Source organism: Taudactylus pleione, unplaced genomic scaffold (assembly GCF_031769625.1).
Source record: "Taudactylus pleione unplaced genomic scaffold, aTauple2 ptg000046l, whole genome shotgun sequence".
NCBI classification, from domain to species: domain Eukaryota; kingdom Metazoa; phylum Chordata; class Amphibia; order Anura; family Myobatrachidae; genus Taudactylus; species Taudactylus pleione.
Window position 1 is genome coordinate 10923949 of NW_028284448.1, and position 18485 is coordinate 10942433.

The 18485-nt window shown below is 39.3% G+C and overlaps 1 protein-coding gene across 1 annotated transcript in view; it reads right to left on the reverse strand.

The window, feature by feature from the left end:
- Positions 1 to 2393: 2393 nt before the first annotated feature.
- The window catches only part of METTL24 (methyltransferase like 24), a 70476-nt gene continuing 54384 nt past the window's right edge, over positions 2394 to 18485 (reverse strand). Inside the window, exons 4-5 of the mRNA XM_088460414.1 lie at positions 17284 to 17512; positions 2394 to 5052 (exon numbers count right to left, since the gene is read on the reverse strand). Coding sequence (XP_088316540.1) covers positions 4738 to 5052; positions 17284 to 17512 — 544 coding nt within the window. The 3' untranslated portion in view covers positions 2394 to 4737. The remainder of the gene's footprint in view (positions 5053 to 17283; positions 17513 to 18485) is intronic.

The following is an 18485-nucleotide window of genomic DNA, read 5'->3' on the forward strand; positions in this document are numbered from 1 at the left end:
AGTATGTAAGCATGATAACTAAAAATTAAGTGATACAAATACCCTGCTGCTACCAACGTAGATATAGTGATCACATACCAAAACAATGGGAAATATCAATAAAAAAACCATCCCCACTCTGTATATCCTAACCCCAACCCAGGCATGCTTGCATCCCTAAACCCCTTCCCCCATGTCCCTAAACTACTATACCCCCCCTTTCCTAATTGAAGGATAATAAAAAAAAAACACACAACTAGCAAGGGAAATGACCCAACTCTCCCACTCTATAAACATAAAAAAATGTAGAAAAAAAATATTGAAATTGAGTGCAAAGCAACGGATTTTTTTTAAATATTAATCTGGCTGGGGCTCAGCCTCACTCGAATGTATGAACAGTCCTGTCCCCGATCCCCCAAGGAAATATAGAAAAATACACAGCATACACTAACAATAAATCCTGGGGACTCCCGACCATCCAAGGACACACAGCATAGACCTAAAAGTACTTTGATGAATCCAGTAGCTTCAATCCAACTGAACTGATCATCCGAGAGGTCACAACAGAGTCTTGGTACCCAGGAGCTGAGAAGGTATTAAGCTCAGGAGTGAGTACCACCAGTGAACAGAATACATCCAGAGACTGCTCTTCCATAGAAGGCATGCATACAGCTGCTACAGAACACTGGGGTACAGCCATCATGCCACCAAGCTTAATAAGAAGCCTCTGAGTAGAATTAATAGCCCGAAGGAGTTGTAACAGAAAGTCAGCCATCTTTACTAATTTTCAGTAGGAATATTAACAGAATTACAGGTGCAAAATACTGTATGTAGCATAGCATAAAAGGGCCAAACTTCATAGTGTTGGAGGTCCAGCAGAGACGGTGATATATCGAGCAGGAAGGAGACCAGCGGCAACATGGCGGCGGTTAGCACACCACCAGAGATCACCCACAGATGAATAGGAGATAGCAGGCAGCAGATGTGGAGTAGAAGCACCAGATAAGATGACTGCTAAATCATGAGACGATTGAGCAGTGCAGATGCAGCACCAGTGATGGTAAGCAAACAGGGAGAGTCTACTCCACCAGACCAGGAGCACCAGAACAGTCTGTAGAGCAGCTGAGAACTACCACAGCAAGAACACACAGCGGTCCATGACCAGCACTCCCCAATCGCCGAAGTAGATGGATGGGATTTGAAGAGGAGGTGGACGGCAGGAATCTGTAACAAGATCTCAAGAAATAGAGCCAGGAAGCCGGATGAAATCTTCAGGTAAGTGCAGCAGATGATACAGCCGGAGACAGGGACACCACATGCTGCAAGGAGAGGTTGTGGCTTCTGAGAACATCGGGGATAGATAACAAGAAGCACCCAACAGGAATCCACCTCCGAGCCCCTGATATTCAGGAGAAGGTGCCCCTTAGTAATTATCAGCTTGGGAAAGAATAAGTCAGCAATATCAGGATGATTTAAAGGATATAAGCTGGAGAGCTGGCAAAACACATTCCCTTCTCTTAGATACTCCAGGCCTTCGTGTATTTTATTATTCACATGACTGTCTTGTTCCTTGTATTTGTTTGCTTAAAGTCCTTATAGGCTTCTATAAAAGAATTAATTACAAGTTCATAAACATGTAAAATGTTAGTTTTAAATATAATTTTGATGGAATGCAAAATAACTCACACAATTAAAACTAACTTAGCAATTGGAAATTAGGTAAAAAAAAAATGCATCTTACAGTTGTGTTATGAAATAAATAAACCAATCATATTTTCAGTGGATTACAGCTTAAGTCAGTGGTTCCCAAACTGTGCGCCGTGGCACCCTGGCGTGCCTCAGGACACTTGCAGGGGTGCCTCAGGTTGGTGGTCCAGCACCAAAAAAAATTCTTTATGGTCAATGTAATGTAAATATGTGGATAAACAGAAGCTCAAACCTGTCCACCACCACATAACTGAGCCTAAGGATGATGGGTAAGCACAATTTACTTAACTTTACTACTTCACTACATTTTTCAGAATTTTTCAATAACAAACTTGGCTTAGGGGTGCTGTGAAAACAATGCTGTTACTTTAGGGTGCCGTGATTCAAAAAAGTTTGGGAACCACTGGCTTAAGTAAATCATACAGAGTAAACCATCATTTGCATACAAGCAATTAAGTTTAGTAATGTATTTATTTAAATCTAACACAATCCAGCTGTGTTTAATGCATTACAAATATAAGCTATCCTTTCTAAACATGCATCAGAATTGACCACTTACATCTTTGAAAATCACATATTTAAGAAATCATGTAATCTTTCATCGCTGTCTTCTTAAACAGCCGATCTGCTTTTGTATGATTTTATTACATCAAAACTGCATGTGCAGTAAAGCATATCAGAAAATACTTATACAAGTTGGACATCTTTCTACTCACAGGATTGGGGACTGTAAATGTTTGGAAGACTATCTATAATACAGAAGAAGACGTGTGGAACATTTTTTATTTTTTTTATTTATTTTTTTAAACAAACCAAAAATTGCTTTATGACCAGTATGGAACCAAGTGTCAGTACCAGTGCCAATAACACAGACAGGGGTTCAAATTTCTTTGAATAGTCCAACTAAAGGCTGGTACACACTAGACTATGTCTAGTATGCCCGACCTTGTCAGCGACGGGGTGCCGATAACAGCAAGTGCATACACATTTGCCAACGACGGGAGCCATGCTGCATTCGGCAGCATGGCCCCCGCTAACGATACCGCACGTCGGACCTGCATGCAGGGCTGATGGAGGATGTCGCTGACGACGCGCTGAAGCACGCAATGTCAGCGAGATAGGTAAAAAGTGTCCTTACATGTATGTTCTACTTAGGATATGCATGTAGGGTTGGAGTTTAGAAACCCTATCATTGGAATAGGAACATGGTCACTCATAATCCTCAGTTCCTGTGAAAACACCCATGAATTGCAGCAGCTCCAGAAGTCAATGAGGGTTCTATTTATCAAAGTGGGAAAAAGCCCTAACTCTAGTGAAAACAAGTGTTTAGCCGGAGATGGGACTTCTACCTATCTATCAAGCGATTAACACCACTGCTTTCCCTTGCAAAGAATGGCGAAGCCTATTTAATAAGGATCCTAGTGGTACATATGCAATGAACAAATGTGTTATTTAAATAAAGTGCATATTTATAAAGCTTCTTCAGGCAAATCAATAACTGGTCTGTCATCACTCCCAGCCAGTATTAGGAAGCTGCTAAGTATCACTCACCTGCCCCAGTAAATTTTTATTTAAATGATGACGATAGGATGTGTTCTACCACTGCAATAAATGACCATAGAAAACCATCACTATAGCCAGTTTTTATAGGCCCAGGAGTAAAGACTTTAGATTTTGCTCACAATGTTATCTGTAGGCAACAGATGTCAACTATACCATCCATTAATATATTAGAACATATGACTAGCACAATATGACCACGATGAGCATTAATGTATTGCGACTAAGGTATATTTACTAAAGCTCCTAAAAATGAAAACTAGTGGTTTTGTCCATATCAACCACATTCTATTTAACATTTTTCTATTGCATCCTAGAAAATGATAGTCACAACCTGATTGCTATGGGCAACACTTTTCATTATTAGAAGCTTTATTAAATCTACCCCTTTAAGTTTGAATCTAAATTGAAGACCATATGTGTAGAGTTTGTATGTTTGGTCTCTGATGAAACTGATGTTTGTGCATTAGAGAATTTAGGCTTCCGGGGCAAGGACTGAAGTGAATGATTAAGAAACATTCTAATCAATGAACTGCATAATGTCTTGGTGCTATATAAAGAATGTTGATAAATATATTGATCATTTTATGATTGTTCCTTTAACAAAACCAATAATTATATTGTAGTAAATTGCACAGAATTATTATATTGTGCTTTCCTCCCCTTATTGAGTTCTGCCCTATTATAGCCAGCATGATTGTGCTCAGTAGAATCTAAGCTCACACATTTCATATAGGTTAGGTCTAGACTGTACAGGGCTGATGGCCCTGTGACGTCACACCCACGTGACTCTGCCTGAAAGGGGGAGGGGCGGGGATGGTAACGGGGGACCAAAAGTGTCCCCTCGCGGGCTCGCTACGCTTCGGGCACGGTGGCTCGCTGCGCTCGCCACAAATATATATTCCCCCTCTATGCCCTAGTGGATGGTAACGCAGGAGCGGTCCAGCCTCCTGCAGCGGTCACGTGGTGTCTACGTCACAGAGGTCCTTTCTCCAACTTGGAAATAGCAGCAACCATTTCATATAACCTCTGTTAGGTGCCATGGTGTGAAATGACTCAAAATTCTAAATAATATCATCTATTAATACAATATTCACAATCTGTCTGCCTCTACTGTATGTTGGTGATGAGGCCAATGCACAGTATAAGCAAACAAAAGTGACATTGCCATGCAATACCCTGAAAGCATCACCTTTATCAATGACATTTCCAGAAACTTTGTGATGCATATCATTATTTGTTACAACAGAGACAGTTTAGACATTATTTTGTGAAGAAAAATATGTAATATTACCCTGAAAAATAAACTTAATCGTTCATAAAAACTATTCCCCAAATAATGTATAGTATGAAATATGCTAGTTTTACATAATACACATATTCAATGTTTTCCTCCTTCATCAAGCACAGTTTTGTAAAGTAATGCAGAGCAGGTCTTGTTCTTATGATACAACGGTTTTTCTCTGGTCCAATTCGATAGACATCTTTGTGTCATGTCCACCTGGTATTTACCCAGCTAAGTATATAGCAGCTGCTTGCATTAAAGACTTCCTTTTTAAGGAACATCTGTGGCTTCGATAAATCCTTGTACGTGTAGAAAAGTTTAAAGTCTTTGCGTTCCAGTTCTTTGAACAAACTGTACCAGTATCTAACAACGCTGCTGTCATTTCCACTGACTTCAAACCCAGGCCAGTGGAGATGGATCTCCATAATAAGCTGTCCAACCTGCTCTACAATACCCTCTAGAATTAGGTTTTCCAAGATCTTCCACTCCGCACTTTCCATGTCTGCTTTAAGGACATCAATCTGTAAGTAAACACACCACAATTCATGACGGGCAGCAGTAGTTACACTTTTACAGCTAATTCAATTCATGACGGGCAGCATTAGTTACATTTTTGCAGCTACTCCACAAAACTTCCAGATGTACTGCAATCCTCTGCATACCATAATCAATCCCCTAAATGAGCACAACAGACATTCATGTACTAGAACAAACATTTATCAAGTGTCCATCTGCATAAAGTTGTAAAAATAGTTTTCAAACGTATGTTTTTGCACCCGCATGTTCTTTGTGTCAACAGATAGTGGTTGTGGTCAGAGCATTTTAGCATCTTAAGAAAACAAAAAGTTTTCATGACACCTAAGATAGTATTATGAAAAAAATAAGAGTAAGGGCATCATGACCAAGCATCACTGCTCTGCTGTGTTGTCCAATCACTGTGCAATGAAAGGAGTAGTAGTGGATCCTTCATTGTTCCCTATTAAAACTTTCATTCTATGAGGAGGAAAGACCATGAATGCACACAAGATACAGCTATGGTCTACTTTTATGTGTTATTCTGTTCAATAGGCAATGCTCACAGAACACTGTGACTTGGGCTTATGTGATGACGTGTGCATCCAGGACATAAAGAACATGTAGAAAAGATCCACAAAATATAAAAAAAAAAAACTTTAGGAGAACTGAGTTACAATTATTACATTGTAATGTAAAATAATTATTACCATCATATCACTGCTTTCATATTGTTTCTACAGAATGTTTTCTTTTTCTTGTAAGCTCTGCTACAGCTTTATAATTATGAAGTACAAGGGTGGTTCATAAGTGTGGAAACGCCCTTATAAAAAGGAAATGAGTAAGGAAAGATTAATCCAATGTCTACAAATATATGAGAGTGGGGTAAAACTTTGGGGTATGTCACCAGTATGGTGGCCAACTTGGATTCAACTCGTTCTCCAGATATCAAGACAATCTCAACACATTCAGTTTGTGTTCGTGCCATTGTCATTAATGTCACTACCTGCAAAAGAAAATCCAGTTAAAACTTGAGACTGAATAAAGATATGTTAAAATGAAGAACACCATTTTTTTTCTGCATCTGCTTGATATGTCACGACTACCTTCCCATTTAAAAAAATGGATCCAAGATGGCCAACTTCAAGATGGCCACTATGCTGCTGACATACCCTAAAAAGTTTTTCCCCACTCCCATATCATGTGTGTAGACACTGGATTAATATTTCCTTACGCATTTCCTTTTTATAAGGGTGTTTCCATATTTATGGACTACTCAGTATTGGGGCCTAAAATAACCTGCAAACCAAACCACCCTGATTTGCCTTTCAAAATATTGGCGCTTTAAATCTCCTGACTGAATAGTCGATATCTAGCAACTTGCGGCAATTCGAAGGCAGTTACATTAGAACCAGCGAAAGTATTAATACACGCAGAAGTATAATTAAAATGAGATTGATAGCGTGTAATCAAGCATTATAGTCCCACTGCTGGAAATCCCAAATATAAGATGGAGGTTCACCTACAGTATATAGTGAAGACTCATTCAGTAGAAGAGTATGAGGGCACTTAATTACATTGAGATTCCAGATTACATCCATTAAGACCAGCCATCTTATACTGATTATCAGCCCAATTGCAAAAGATATGAGATGGCAGCATTACTCCATCCAAGCTCATAATATGTGGTTATTTTACATTACAGTAGGTGGCGATAGCGCTGCACCTAAACATATTGATAATGTTCTAAAAAATATATTATTGTTTCATTCAAGGCAAAACTTGTAATCAAATGCTAGGTGTTATCATGTCCTGCCTTGGTATGTAAGAACATACAAATATTTTGTAAACTCTACTTAATAGTATTTTCTAAGACCTGTGTACACTTATGGTGCGTACACACTAGATGATATGCTCCCTGAGCGATATCGTCTAGTGTGTCCCCGGCAGGGTGTGCTCAATGTCGTTCATGACAGTGAGCACACCCGCTGAACGATATCATTAACGATATTGTTCAGCGCCGGGCTCTCTCCCTCATTCCCCAACATGCAGCAACCTGACGGCATCGTCAGGTTGGCCTGCATGTTAACCCGATGAACGATGATGACGAACGACCTGCGGGAACGCGCCTCGTCGTTATCGTTCATCGTTTTCGTAATAAAAATGGACGATAAAGTGGACGATAACGATATATCGTTATCGTTCAGTCGTCCACTTTAATCGCCCAGTGTGTACCCACCATTACAGGGCACGAGGAGATGGACAGAGATTGGGCATATGTGTTAGTTCATTTTATGCACTGAACAAATTGTGTATTTTTGCCCTTACGCATCTTGCAGTGCACCTGCCTTCTATCCATATGCTTGGCTTGATAATCCTCATCATTAGGGTGCATTTGTACCAGCCTACACCTGGTCATTCCTGGAAAGAGGTGTAATTACGCAGCACAGTGGTTAGCATGTTGTCATGAGTTTGGTTCCCATCAGGGGCAGTAGAGTTTGTATGTTCTACCTGTGTTTGTGTGGGGTTGCTGTGGTTAGCTCCCACAATTCATGTTGGTATGTGTGCGGGATAGTGGTTTTAGACTCTAAGCTCCAATGGGACAGGGACAGATGTGAATTGTTACATATTTGTACAGCACTGCATAATATCACTGGCGCTACATAAATAAATGGTATAATACTATACCTCATCGGTGTGCAGGTGAATCAGCCTGATGCTAGGTGCAAAAAGTTATGTCTGAAAACTTGCGTATTTATACTTACATTCAAATCTTCATAGCCCACAGATGCGTTGACGCTCCTTTACTGATCATTGCCCCATTACAGTCCAGTTACAACTCTTCAGTCGTAAATGAATATGTGATTAAATGCTTATGACTCTACACTGCCTGTACATGTATATGCTTTTTACCAGACAATGTGCAGTGCGAAAACACTCAAGATACACTTCTACAGGTGTACATTTAACACTACATCAGGCTGTAAAGTGGATACAAAAGTATTCACACATTTCCACAAAAACTGTATGCTTCACCTGTGAACTGATGATTGTAACTTTTCAAGCAGTGTACTATAGTAAAATATATTCTGCCAAAAAGATTTCCAAAATTAAATGAAACATCATTATGTTAAATACTAAGTACATTTAATAAAAGATCACGACATAAGAAACATTAAAGTCAAACTAACTTTACACATAAAACCTAAACATGTTTCTTTAAAGCCTTCTTTTATATGTATCTATAGTAAATAAAATGTATGCACATTTCTTGTTTTTCGCTTTATTCTATGGATAATGTTCTCTTTGGAAATAAATAATGGTGCGTACACATGGTACGATCAGGCAGCGATAAAGATATCGCTGACTGATCTCTCTGCACCTTCCCGGTGTGCTGGATGATCGATATCGATCATCCAGCACACCACCAACGACGGGCCAGCGATCGCGGGTCCCTATGTAACCTGGTTGATATCGACCAGGTTGGGCAGCATGCACAGGCGACGTTCGATATAGTTATCGACCATACATGCCCACGCATCACTGGTCGTTGGGCACCAAAAAATTTACGATCTTAACGATAACGATATGGTCGATATCGTTTTCGTTCATATCGTGCATTTTTATCGTGCTGTGTGTACACACCTTAATATTTGGGGTTTTTTCAGTCTGCAAATTCATCATAAATTTCACTTTTAGTTTTCTTTTAGGATTGCATTATATTGTATCCTATCTTGAGTGCATATGGGCATTTTGGATTATTTAACAAAAAAAAAATGCTTTCTCATGCCTGGTCTGGCAAGACAAAAATAAAAAACACAATTATGTTATCTGTGGCAAGTTTTGCCTCCTGCATAGGGCTGACAGATAATTAAACATAATGAAACATATTTTTTGTATATAAGTTTTGTATATAAGTTGTCTAAGGTGGTTAAGAAAACAAACAAAAATAACCTGAAAATAAAATGATAAAAAACTAGCTGTTGCCCGTGGCTTCTCCCAAGATGAAATGGCTTCTGCCAACATTTGTATTTATTTATTTCAGCTGTTCTAGTTGAATTGCTTTGTACAGGGGCCCTGTTGTGGGAGTGGCCCATGTGACCAGCAGCGCTATACACACTAGTGGCAGCAGCGCCTTCACGCACCAATGTTGGTGTGCCCTGTGCACAGATTGGTATGTTGTCTATCCTATTCAAGTAAATGTGCCCCAAAGCACCTCTCCCCCTACCAGCCATGCGCACAGTTCACACCTATCTCTTGCATTGATGTCAATACAGGTTATTCCTAGGAGTTTCCGTTACACAATGATGCAGTTTTCATGAAAATCGGTTCAGTAGTTTTTGCACCAACTTAGAACAAACAGACAGACACAACGTTCCTATTATATTAGTATAGATGAAAGCATAAACAAACAATCTTAGTAAATTGGGTTCTTTTTTCAATTTAAAACATTCTGGCATTTTTCTGATAAAGGAGCTACTTGTTTTCACATATAAAAAATACTGTATCCCCAACACAGTCCTTCCAGCTGTATAATAAGGAGAAACACAAGACCTCCTGTGTGGCCTAATGTGTTGTCAGACTTTTTGTTTCTGAATAACTTCACTCGGTCCAAGTTATCACTATAAGATGGAAATATTACTATGGCTTGCATTCATTATCTGTATTTCTAGCAACATCTGGTATTTATCACAAGATTGCACAGTTTCCTTATATTTTATGCAGATTAATTCTAGCAGCCAAAATTTGTAGAAGAGAAATCTGCAGAGGATGCCTGTGATAAATACACTATGAGTTTTCTTTGATCTTGTTTTTTGTACTGGGCTTTATTCTGAAGTTGATGAATCTAATGAAGGGCTTGTGCTGATCCATTACATCAGTGATTCCCAACCTCGGTCCTCAAGGCCCACTAACAGTCCTGGTTTTGGTTATATCCAGGCTTGAGCACAGATGGTTAAATCAAAATAACTGAGGTACTAATTAAGTCACCTGTGCTCCAGTATGGCTATCCTCAAAACCTGGACTGTTAGTGTGCCTTGAGGACCGTGGTTGGGAACCCCTGCATTACATCTTCAAGCAAAATCACATTGAGATAAGCATGACCATTTGTTATTAAATGTACACACATTACTTACTTTTATCCCAATTGGGTCTATATATATATATATATATCCACATATAAAAATATGACAATGCACTCTATTAAAAATCTGTTGTGCTAGCCAAAGGGTCCAATTTATAAAACTGCTCAAGTCCTAAGATGCATGTTAACTGAAAGTGACCCAACCTTAATATGGAGTTTATTACCAGTTAAAGTCCCACGTTAATGATCCTTGAATGATTATTGCTGCAGTCCTATTGCCGTTTTTATGGATGATGAATCCAATGTGAGCCCACTGTAGAATGACCAGAGCGGCTATTGCAGTCCATCCGGCTACATAGTGGACTAGACGTAGAATTGCCAGGACCGTATGGCTGCTGGTGGACTGAGTGCAAAATTGTCAGTACTTTACCATAATTACCAAATTGCAAGTTTAACAGATAATCCCCTCAATCTCTTGATGCGTTTCACTTCTAAACGGAAGCTTTATCAGAGAGTGATTAATCTTCCAGGTCCCTTTACTAATAATTAAATATATACAGTATATGCCGTATAATCCCTTAAATTCAGGAAACGTGAATAACACAGGTTCTGTGGCCGATTAAAACCAGGTGAACTGGAAACTTCAAGTCAGCCAACCACAAAATTTGTGTATTTCATATATGACCGGAATTAAAGGGATGATATGGCAAGCCTATATATAGAGAGGAAGAGACATTGATTGATTCAGAGGATACACAGGTAGCACTTGCAATAAAAGTAAATATATGTGTCTCACCATAGTGCAAGATCAAGAACTTTTAATTACATTAAGCTAAAATGTGTAGTTTTATTGTGTATTCCAGGATCATCACACAGTAGTGGGTTGGGTATGGGAAGCCGGTGCTCAGGATCCCGGCAGTCAGAATCCCGATGTCGGCATCCCGACAGGGTTCGGATACCAACTTTTGTCGGTCAGTATCCTAACCCTTCCCCTCTTCCTAACCCTCCCTCCCTGGTGCCTAAACCTAACCTCTCCCTCACCGCATCCCTAACCTCCTTCTAGTGCCAACCCCCTAATCCTACCCCTAATCCCAGTACTTACCGTCGGGATGCCGCAGCCGGGATTCTAGGTGCTGACATCCTGACTGTCGGGATTTTGACTGGATCCCCAATGTAGCACCCGACATTCATTTCAATTACTCCCTGGTGATTAACATCAGCGATCAATAGACTATATATCAAAAAGGGCCTGTATACAGCAGTATGCCACATTACCACTTCTCCTACTGTTTAAATTGTACAGTAAATACTATTAAACTCCTGTCAACAGCTATCAGACATGGGTTAAATGCCAGCCACTTACAATAGAGTTGGGATGGAAATTGATGAATTAAAGAAGTACCAGCTCCTGTGGACGAGGCAATGTAAATAAGAGGTGAAAGCTGTTAGACTAGTGGTAAGGATCACCAAGGAGACATTGATTATTTGCAACCTCAATGTCCCATCTTACAGGAGCCTATGGAGTGCAACCTGTCTCGTGTTCCAGTCTCACCTGGGTACTGTGCTATGAGTTCTGCATCAGGGAACTACTGGTAGTTTTGGGTGACTAATATTGGACACAAAAGTGGTGTTGACCTTACTGGAAGTGAACTCACTGTGGTCTCCAGCACTGTGCTACCTGAGTCTGTGACTGTACTACTGCTTAAGGATCTAGTTTGCTATATATAAGAAAACAGCGAGAACTCTCATCAGTTACAGGCAAATCACAAACAGTCAAGGTAGTAGCAGTCGTAGTGCCAAAGCTACCATATCCCAGCATCTTAGGTAGGGACTTTCATCTTCCTGCCAACATTCTATGCAAGAGAGTAATGAGACTCTGGAACGGAAAGAAATGGCGTTGGCAGAGATGATGAAGATATACAGGTGCTGAGCAAGATAACTAAAGAGAACGATGGTCTGTATGAATTACCCTTCTGAGATACTATCTTGGGAATCATCATGAACAAATAACAGAAAACCACTAGGGAAAAGTGTTAAAAGAAGAAGCATTGGAGAGAGAAGCACCACACTGTCTTACTGGGATAGACCAAGGATGAGACCCTGCAGTACGGCGCCAGAGATGAGGGCTGTAATCTGGAACTCTAGAGCTGCCTCTTAACGATTTGAACAAGATCATCTTAATGATAGTTTCCTAGCAAATTAAATGTAAAGATGTAATTACAGTTAAGAAGTAGAAAAGGTTACCCAAACTGCTGGTGATGCAGTTTACATTACAGTCAAAAATTATTTCTATTATCAAGCTGGTACTTTCCAAGAGGAGGATTGACAGTGGTTCCATAGGTAATCCTCCACTAGTACAATGAGGTAATAGAACCTGTAGTACAAGTAAAGTACAAGCTCTGTCAACCTGGGAGAAGAAAAGAGGAGCAAGTGTATCACATTAATCTCCTTAATTCCTGGCAAGAGGGAAACCCAGTAACTGTGATATTTGAAGAACATACTGTTCCCATAGGCTTTGGCTTATCTTCAAGTGAAAGAGATCAAGCAGTAAAATGGTAAACCAGAATGGAGAAGTCTTTTCTTCTACTCACTGGCATACCAATTTACTAGAACATGATATTGTGACTAATGTGGTTGCATAGTGTTAGTTCCAAAACTAAATGGGATCATATGCTTCTGCAACTTCAGACACTTGCATATTATTTTTATGCTGTGAAGCATACCATATGTCTAGGGTGAATGAACTAGAATAGAATCTAGGGCCTGGTTCGCATTTGTATGCAAATCCGATTGTTCTGTGTCTGCGCATGTGCAGAATAGATCCTGCGTGATCGCTCACAACCCCCCCTTAGCTGCAGCATGATTGACATGCTGTGCCGTTTGGGGGCGTCAGGACCTCCACTTCCGGGGAACGGGCTGCACACTGCGGGATGAGAGCACCTGTTTGTAAGTAAGAGTACTTATATCTGTTATGTATCATTTTATTGCTGTGTGTCCTGATGACGGGGATGTAACCCCGAAACGTTGCATTAAAGCACCGGCTTTTTCTTTGTCTATGCAGTCCAGGAGTGCCGCTTGTTTTCATTATGGATATATTTTATATTTATAAATATATATATTTTTATATATATATATAAATATATATATATATATATATATATATATATATAGTACCAGTCAAAAGTTTGTACACACCTTCTCAATCAATGGTTTTTGTTTATTTAAATTATTTTCAACATAGTAGATTAATACTGAAGACATCAAAACTATGAAAGAACACATATGGAATTATGTTGTAAACATAAAAGTGTTAATCAAATCAAAATATGTTTTATATTTTAGATTCCTCAAATTAGCCCCCTTTTGCTTTGATGACAACTTTGCACACTCTTGGCATTCTCTCAATCAGCTTCATGAGGTAGTCTCCTGGAATGGTTTTCCAACAGTCTTGAAGGAGTTCCCAGAGGTGCTGAGCACTTGTTGGCTGCTTTTCCTTCACTCTGCGGTCCAACTCATCCCAAACCAGCCCAATTGAGTTTAGGTCGGGTGATTGTGGAGGCCAGGTAATCTGACGCAGCACTCCATCACTTTCCTTCTTGGTCAAGTAGCCCTTACATAGCCTGGAGGTGTGTTTGGGGTCATTGTCTTGTTGAAAAACAAATGATGGTTAAGTGTGCCTTGAATTTTGAATAAATCACTAACAGTGTCACCAGCAAAACACCCCCACACCATCACACCTCCACCGTGCTTCACAGTGGGAACCACACATGCAGAAACTATCTGCTTACCTTCTCTGCGTCTCACAAAGACATGGCGGTTGGAACCAAAAATCTCAAATTTGAACTCACCAGACCAAAGTAAAGATTTCCACTGGTCTAATGTCCATTCCTTGTGCTTCTTGGCCCAAACAACTCTCTTCTTCTTCTTGTTGTTCATCTTCAGTAGTGGCTACTTCACAGCAATATAACCATGAAGGTCTGATTCACGCAGTCTCCTCTGAACAGTTGATGTTGAGATTTGTCTGCTACTTGAACTCTGTGATGACTTTATGTGTTCTCTAATCTGAGGTGCTGTTAAGTAGCGGTTTCTGAGGCTGGTAACTCTAATGAACTTATCCTCTGCAGCAGAGGTAACTCTTGGTCTTTCTTTCCTGGGGCTGTCCTCATGAGAGCCAGTTTCATCATAGTGTTTGATGGTTTTTGCAACTGCACTTGAGGATACATTCAAAGTTCTTGAAATTTTCCGTATCGACTGAGCTTCATGTATTAAAGTAATGATGGACTGTCGTTTCTCTTTACTGAGTTGAGTGGTTGGTGCCATAATATGGATTACAACAGTAGTCAAATAGTGGTGTTCACTGTGTGCTAATCCTACCTCTGCACAACACAACTGATGGTCTCAAACACATTAAGAAGGCAAGTAATTCCACAGATTGACTCTTGACAAGGCACACCTGTTAATTCAAAACCATTCCAGGAGACTACCTCATGAAGCTGACCGAGGGAATGCCAAGAGTATGTAGAGCTGTCATCCAAGCAAAAGGGGGCTACTTTGAGGAATCTAAAATAAAAAAAATATTTTGATTTGTTTAACATTTTTTTGTTTACATCATAATTCCAAATGTGTTCTTTCTTTTTTTATAGCAATATCTTTTACTGAGACAAAGAAAGAACTACAATCATGAGGGTTTATAAGATACAGAACATCTCATATTTTATGGAGGTATGTTAAACTTAGTATTACAGTTACAGACACTATAATCATTATCCAAAATATCAGCATGTAATAATAGAATTTAGTTTGATTGTCTCTTGTTTTACTTTATGTCTTCATAGCATCAGACAAATGATAAGAAAAAGTCCATGGCTTAATACAGGTTCCTCATGAATATATTTAACATGAAAGATTTTTAAACTGTGTCTTCAATTTTGTAATTTTCGTTGATTAGCATAAAAAAAACACAAAGATTCATCATTAAAGAGAGATATAAGCTTAAAGAGTCAACTATTTGTGTATTATTTGAAGATAAGGAAGCTTTGCGAGAGAGGAAAAAGAAGGAAAGATAGGAAAAAGGAGAGATTAAGGGAAGGTAGATTGTTGGAGAAATGGACAGGAGGGTGTGAGGGGAAGGATGGGGTGTAGGTCAAAGTGATGCAGCGGACCATATGTGTTCTTTCATAGTTTTTATGTCTTCAGTATTAATCTACTATTTTGAAAATAATTTAAACAAACAAAAACCATTGAATGAGAAGGTGTGTCCAAACTTATGACTGGTACTGTATATATATATATATATATATATATATATATACACACACACATGCACATTAATAGTGAAGCTCACCAGGATGTCACCCCTGCCCTCAGGCATATAGTGCATCCAATGGGAGGCTGAGGACCACCACAAGTAATAATGTAGAATAATGTAATCAGAAACATACACTGTGAATTTATTGTAAATGCCTTCTGTTTATTTGCTGTATATCAGATGCGTACAGGGGGAATGTGTTATTTGTATACCTTTAGTAAGTTGCTCTTGCCTTTGTGCCACCTTACATTAATTGAAAAGTTTGCTTGTTTTGTATTTTAGTAGCAATGTTTGGGAAGGCAGTGGTCTGGAACTGCACTATTTGTCTTAAGTTTACCTATTTAAATACAGTATATATGTAACCAAAAGTACAGTTCATTGAATCGTTAGGCCTACTTAATTGCTAGATACAGTAAACACCATTGTTGCCTACTGTCCTGGAATGTCGGGAGATTCCTGAATGAGACCTTGCAGACTCCCAAGAAAGAAAACAATTCTACCACAGGTGCGCTTACCTGGCTGTACTGAACGCGCCACGACGACACAAATCCTGTCTTCACACCTTACCCACCAATAGTCCAACTCTCACCTGTATGACTAATCAGTTATCTAAGGGAAATGCTACTATACTTAAATATTAGATGTATTCTCCTGTATTCACTGGATTAAAAAAGTTGGATTGGCACAGAAAAACATGACAACACCAGATACTAAATTTCATTAGTAAGGTGACTAATTAAATAGCCTCAAGGAACTGGTTCTGTACAAAGAAAATGATGAACCAGTAACATGTCTTTTCTGACTATGAATCACTTTGTGGTTTGTACAACAGGTTTATGTCTGACAACTTATATTATAGGGCGTTTATATTTCCTGATAATCAAACACTTGTGTGTACTAGTCTCTGCAATGTTAGCACATATAAACAACGTTTTATGTCGCGTATCCACTACACAACATAATTAACGATTGAACGATAACGAAGTCGTTCATTATATTGTATAGTGGATACGCACCATTAGAGCGTAGCAAAAAATTATTGAGCATCCTGCAAATCTTGCAACTAGGGTTGAATTTCATCTGTACTGTATCAGATTGTGACTCACTTTGTACTGGAAAGCAAACAAGGTTGTATCCCACAATAGCTTGTGCAAAAATATATTTTTCCTGTGTTCATGTTTTCAGAGTAAGTTTCACCCATTTTACTTACAGCTCTGCCCCATAAAGTTAATCAATGTACATTTTTAAACAATACTTATTGTACATATGCAACCGAGGCAAAAGCAAATATAGTTTTTATAATAAGACTGTTATTGATAAAATAAGGATTCCACCTTACAACCCAACATGGAACATAAAAGTGTTACAATTGTCAGCATCAAAGTATCTGAAAAAAAAACACATACTATACCTAATGCCCAATCCTCACTTACTGGCCCCTTTCTAATTAGTGGGCAGCTAGGCCGCCTGTTGTATAGCAGGATTTCTTTCATCAGCTAATGGTAACTCTCTCTGTCTGGCTGTAACATAGTACTTTCCTGAGCATCTATTTTGCAAAAAGCACTCTCAATAAACAGAGCACCTGTATGTCTTAGCCTGCAGTGTCCCTCACCTGCATCTGACTGGCAGGTCACACCACTGTCACTCAGTCTACAGACTTGGGAGTACTTCATGAGCTGTAAGGGTATTCATGCCAGATGGTTTAGCACAGATAAATTGTGTAGATCTTTGAGGAGAGAACTGTTAAACCAGACATACATAACAAACCACAGGTAATTAATTGAATAGTTACTATATGCAACATTAATAATATACTAGTTGCACTACTAAAATCTGAGTATTTCTTACCTTCCAATGCCCAAACTCATTCAGAATGGTCCCCAGTTTCTTAGTATTAGTATGTAATCGGTGTGCAGCTATGGCTGGGTTGGGATCTCTCCAATCAATGGACAGACGATGATACCAAAGTCGCTCTCCTTCATGCACATGAGCAGAGTGAATGCTTGGATCGAACCGATGCACGTCACACCCCCCGGAGGCCATGTTAATGTCAAATATGTTGTCATCTTCACCTAATCTACAAACAGCAGAAATATGTTTAGTGCTATAACTGCTATTACATATATTGTATTCATTATGTAGAATTATAGGAAAGAATGTATCTATAAAAATATTAGAAATATGATTTGTCTCTTGTCTACATCCTAGGAAAAATATTAAACATATATTATGATTATATGTATAAAACAATGCTGTGGGTTTGAAATGTTCTCAATCCTAGAATAAAGTGTATGATGTAGTGAGCCTATGTGTAATACATATAGAACACAAAATCAAATGCACACAACGTTTTATTTTTAGCCATCTTAACGACACGATGGGCTGTATTTACTAAACGGTTGTTTTATTATTATTTATTATCAGTTACTTATATAGTACCAGCAAATTCTGTTGGACTTTACATTTAGGAACAAGCAGTAATAGAACAAGACTCGGTAATAAATGGCAGACATAGAGGTAAGAGGGCCCTGCTCGCAAGCTTACAATCTATAGGGGAATACACGTCGATACACCTGGGATAGGTGTTACCTATCGTGTAATGGTCCAGCCGGATTGCAGAGGTTCTTGGTGGGCTGTATGATTGTGGGCAGGATGCACTATGATCAATAATGCAGTCAAACTCCTGAAAATGCTTTTTTGGGGGGTTTGACCGCATTTCTAATATGCACCAAGCTTCCACAGCTTGGACCCGAGGGGTAACACCAACTTTAGATGGTGTTACCCAATAGAGACCTATGGGCTTCTTACCACAAAGTGCTGTGAGAGGAATCTAATTGGTTTCTCCTAGCACCCCAGGCGGCTCTCGCGTCGTTCTGGAGCATGCACAGAGGGACTTCTGGGTCATAAACCCATTAGTCCCTCTCTTGCACAGGACAGTTCTTATCGGGAGAGCTCTCCCTTGCGATTTTCTTTATGCATACCGGCGCGGGATGCATGCAATAAGTGGCGGGATGCATGCTTGATGCATCCCGCGCCCAGTCACACAGAAA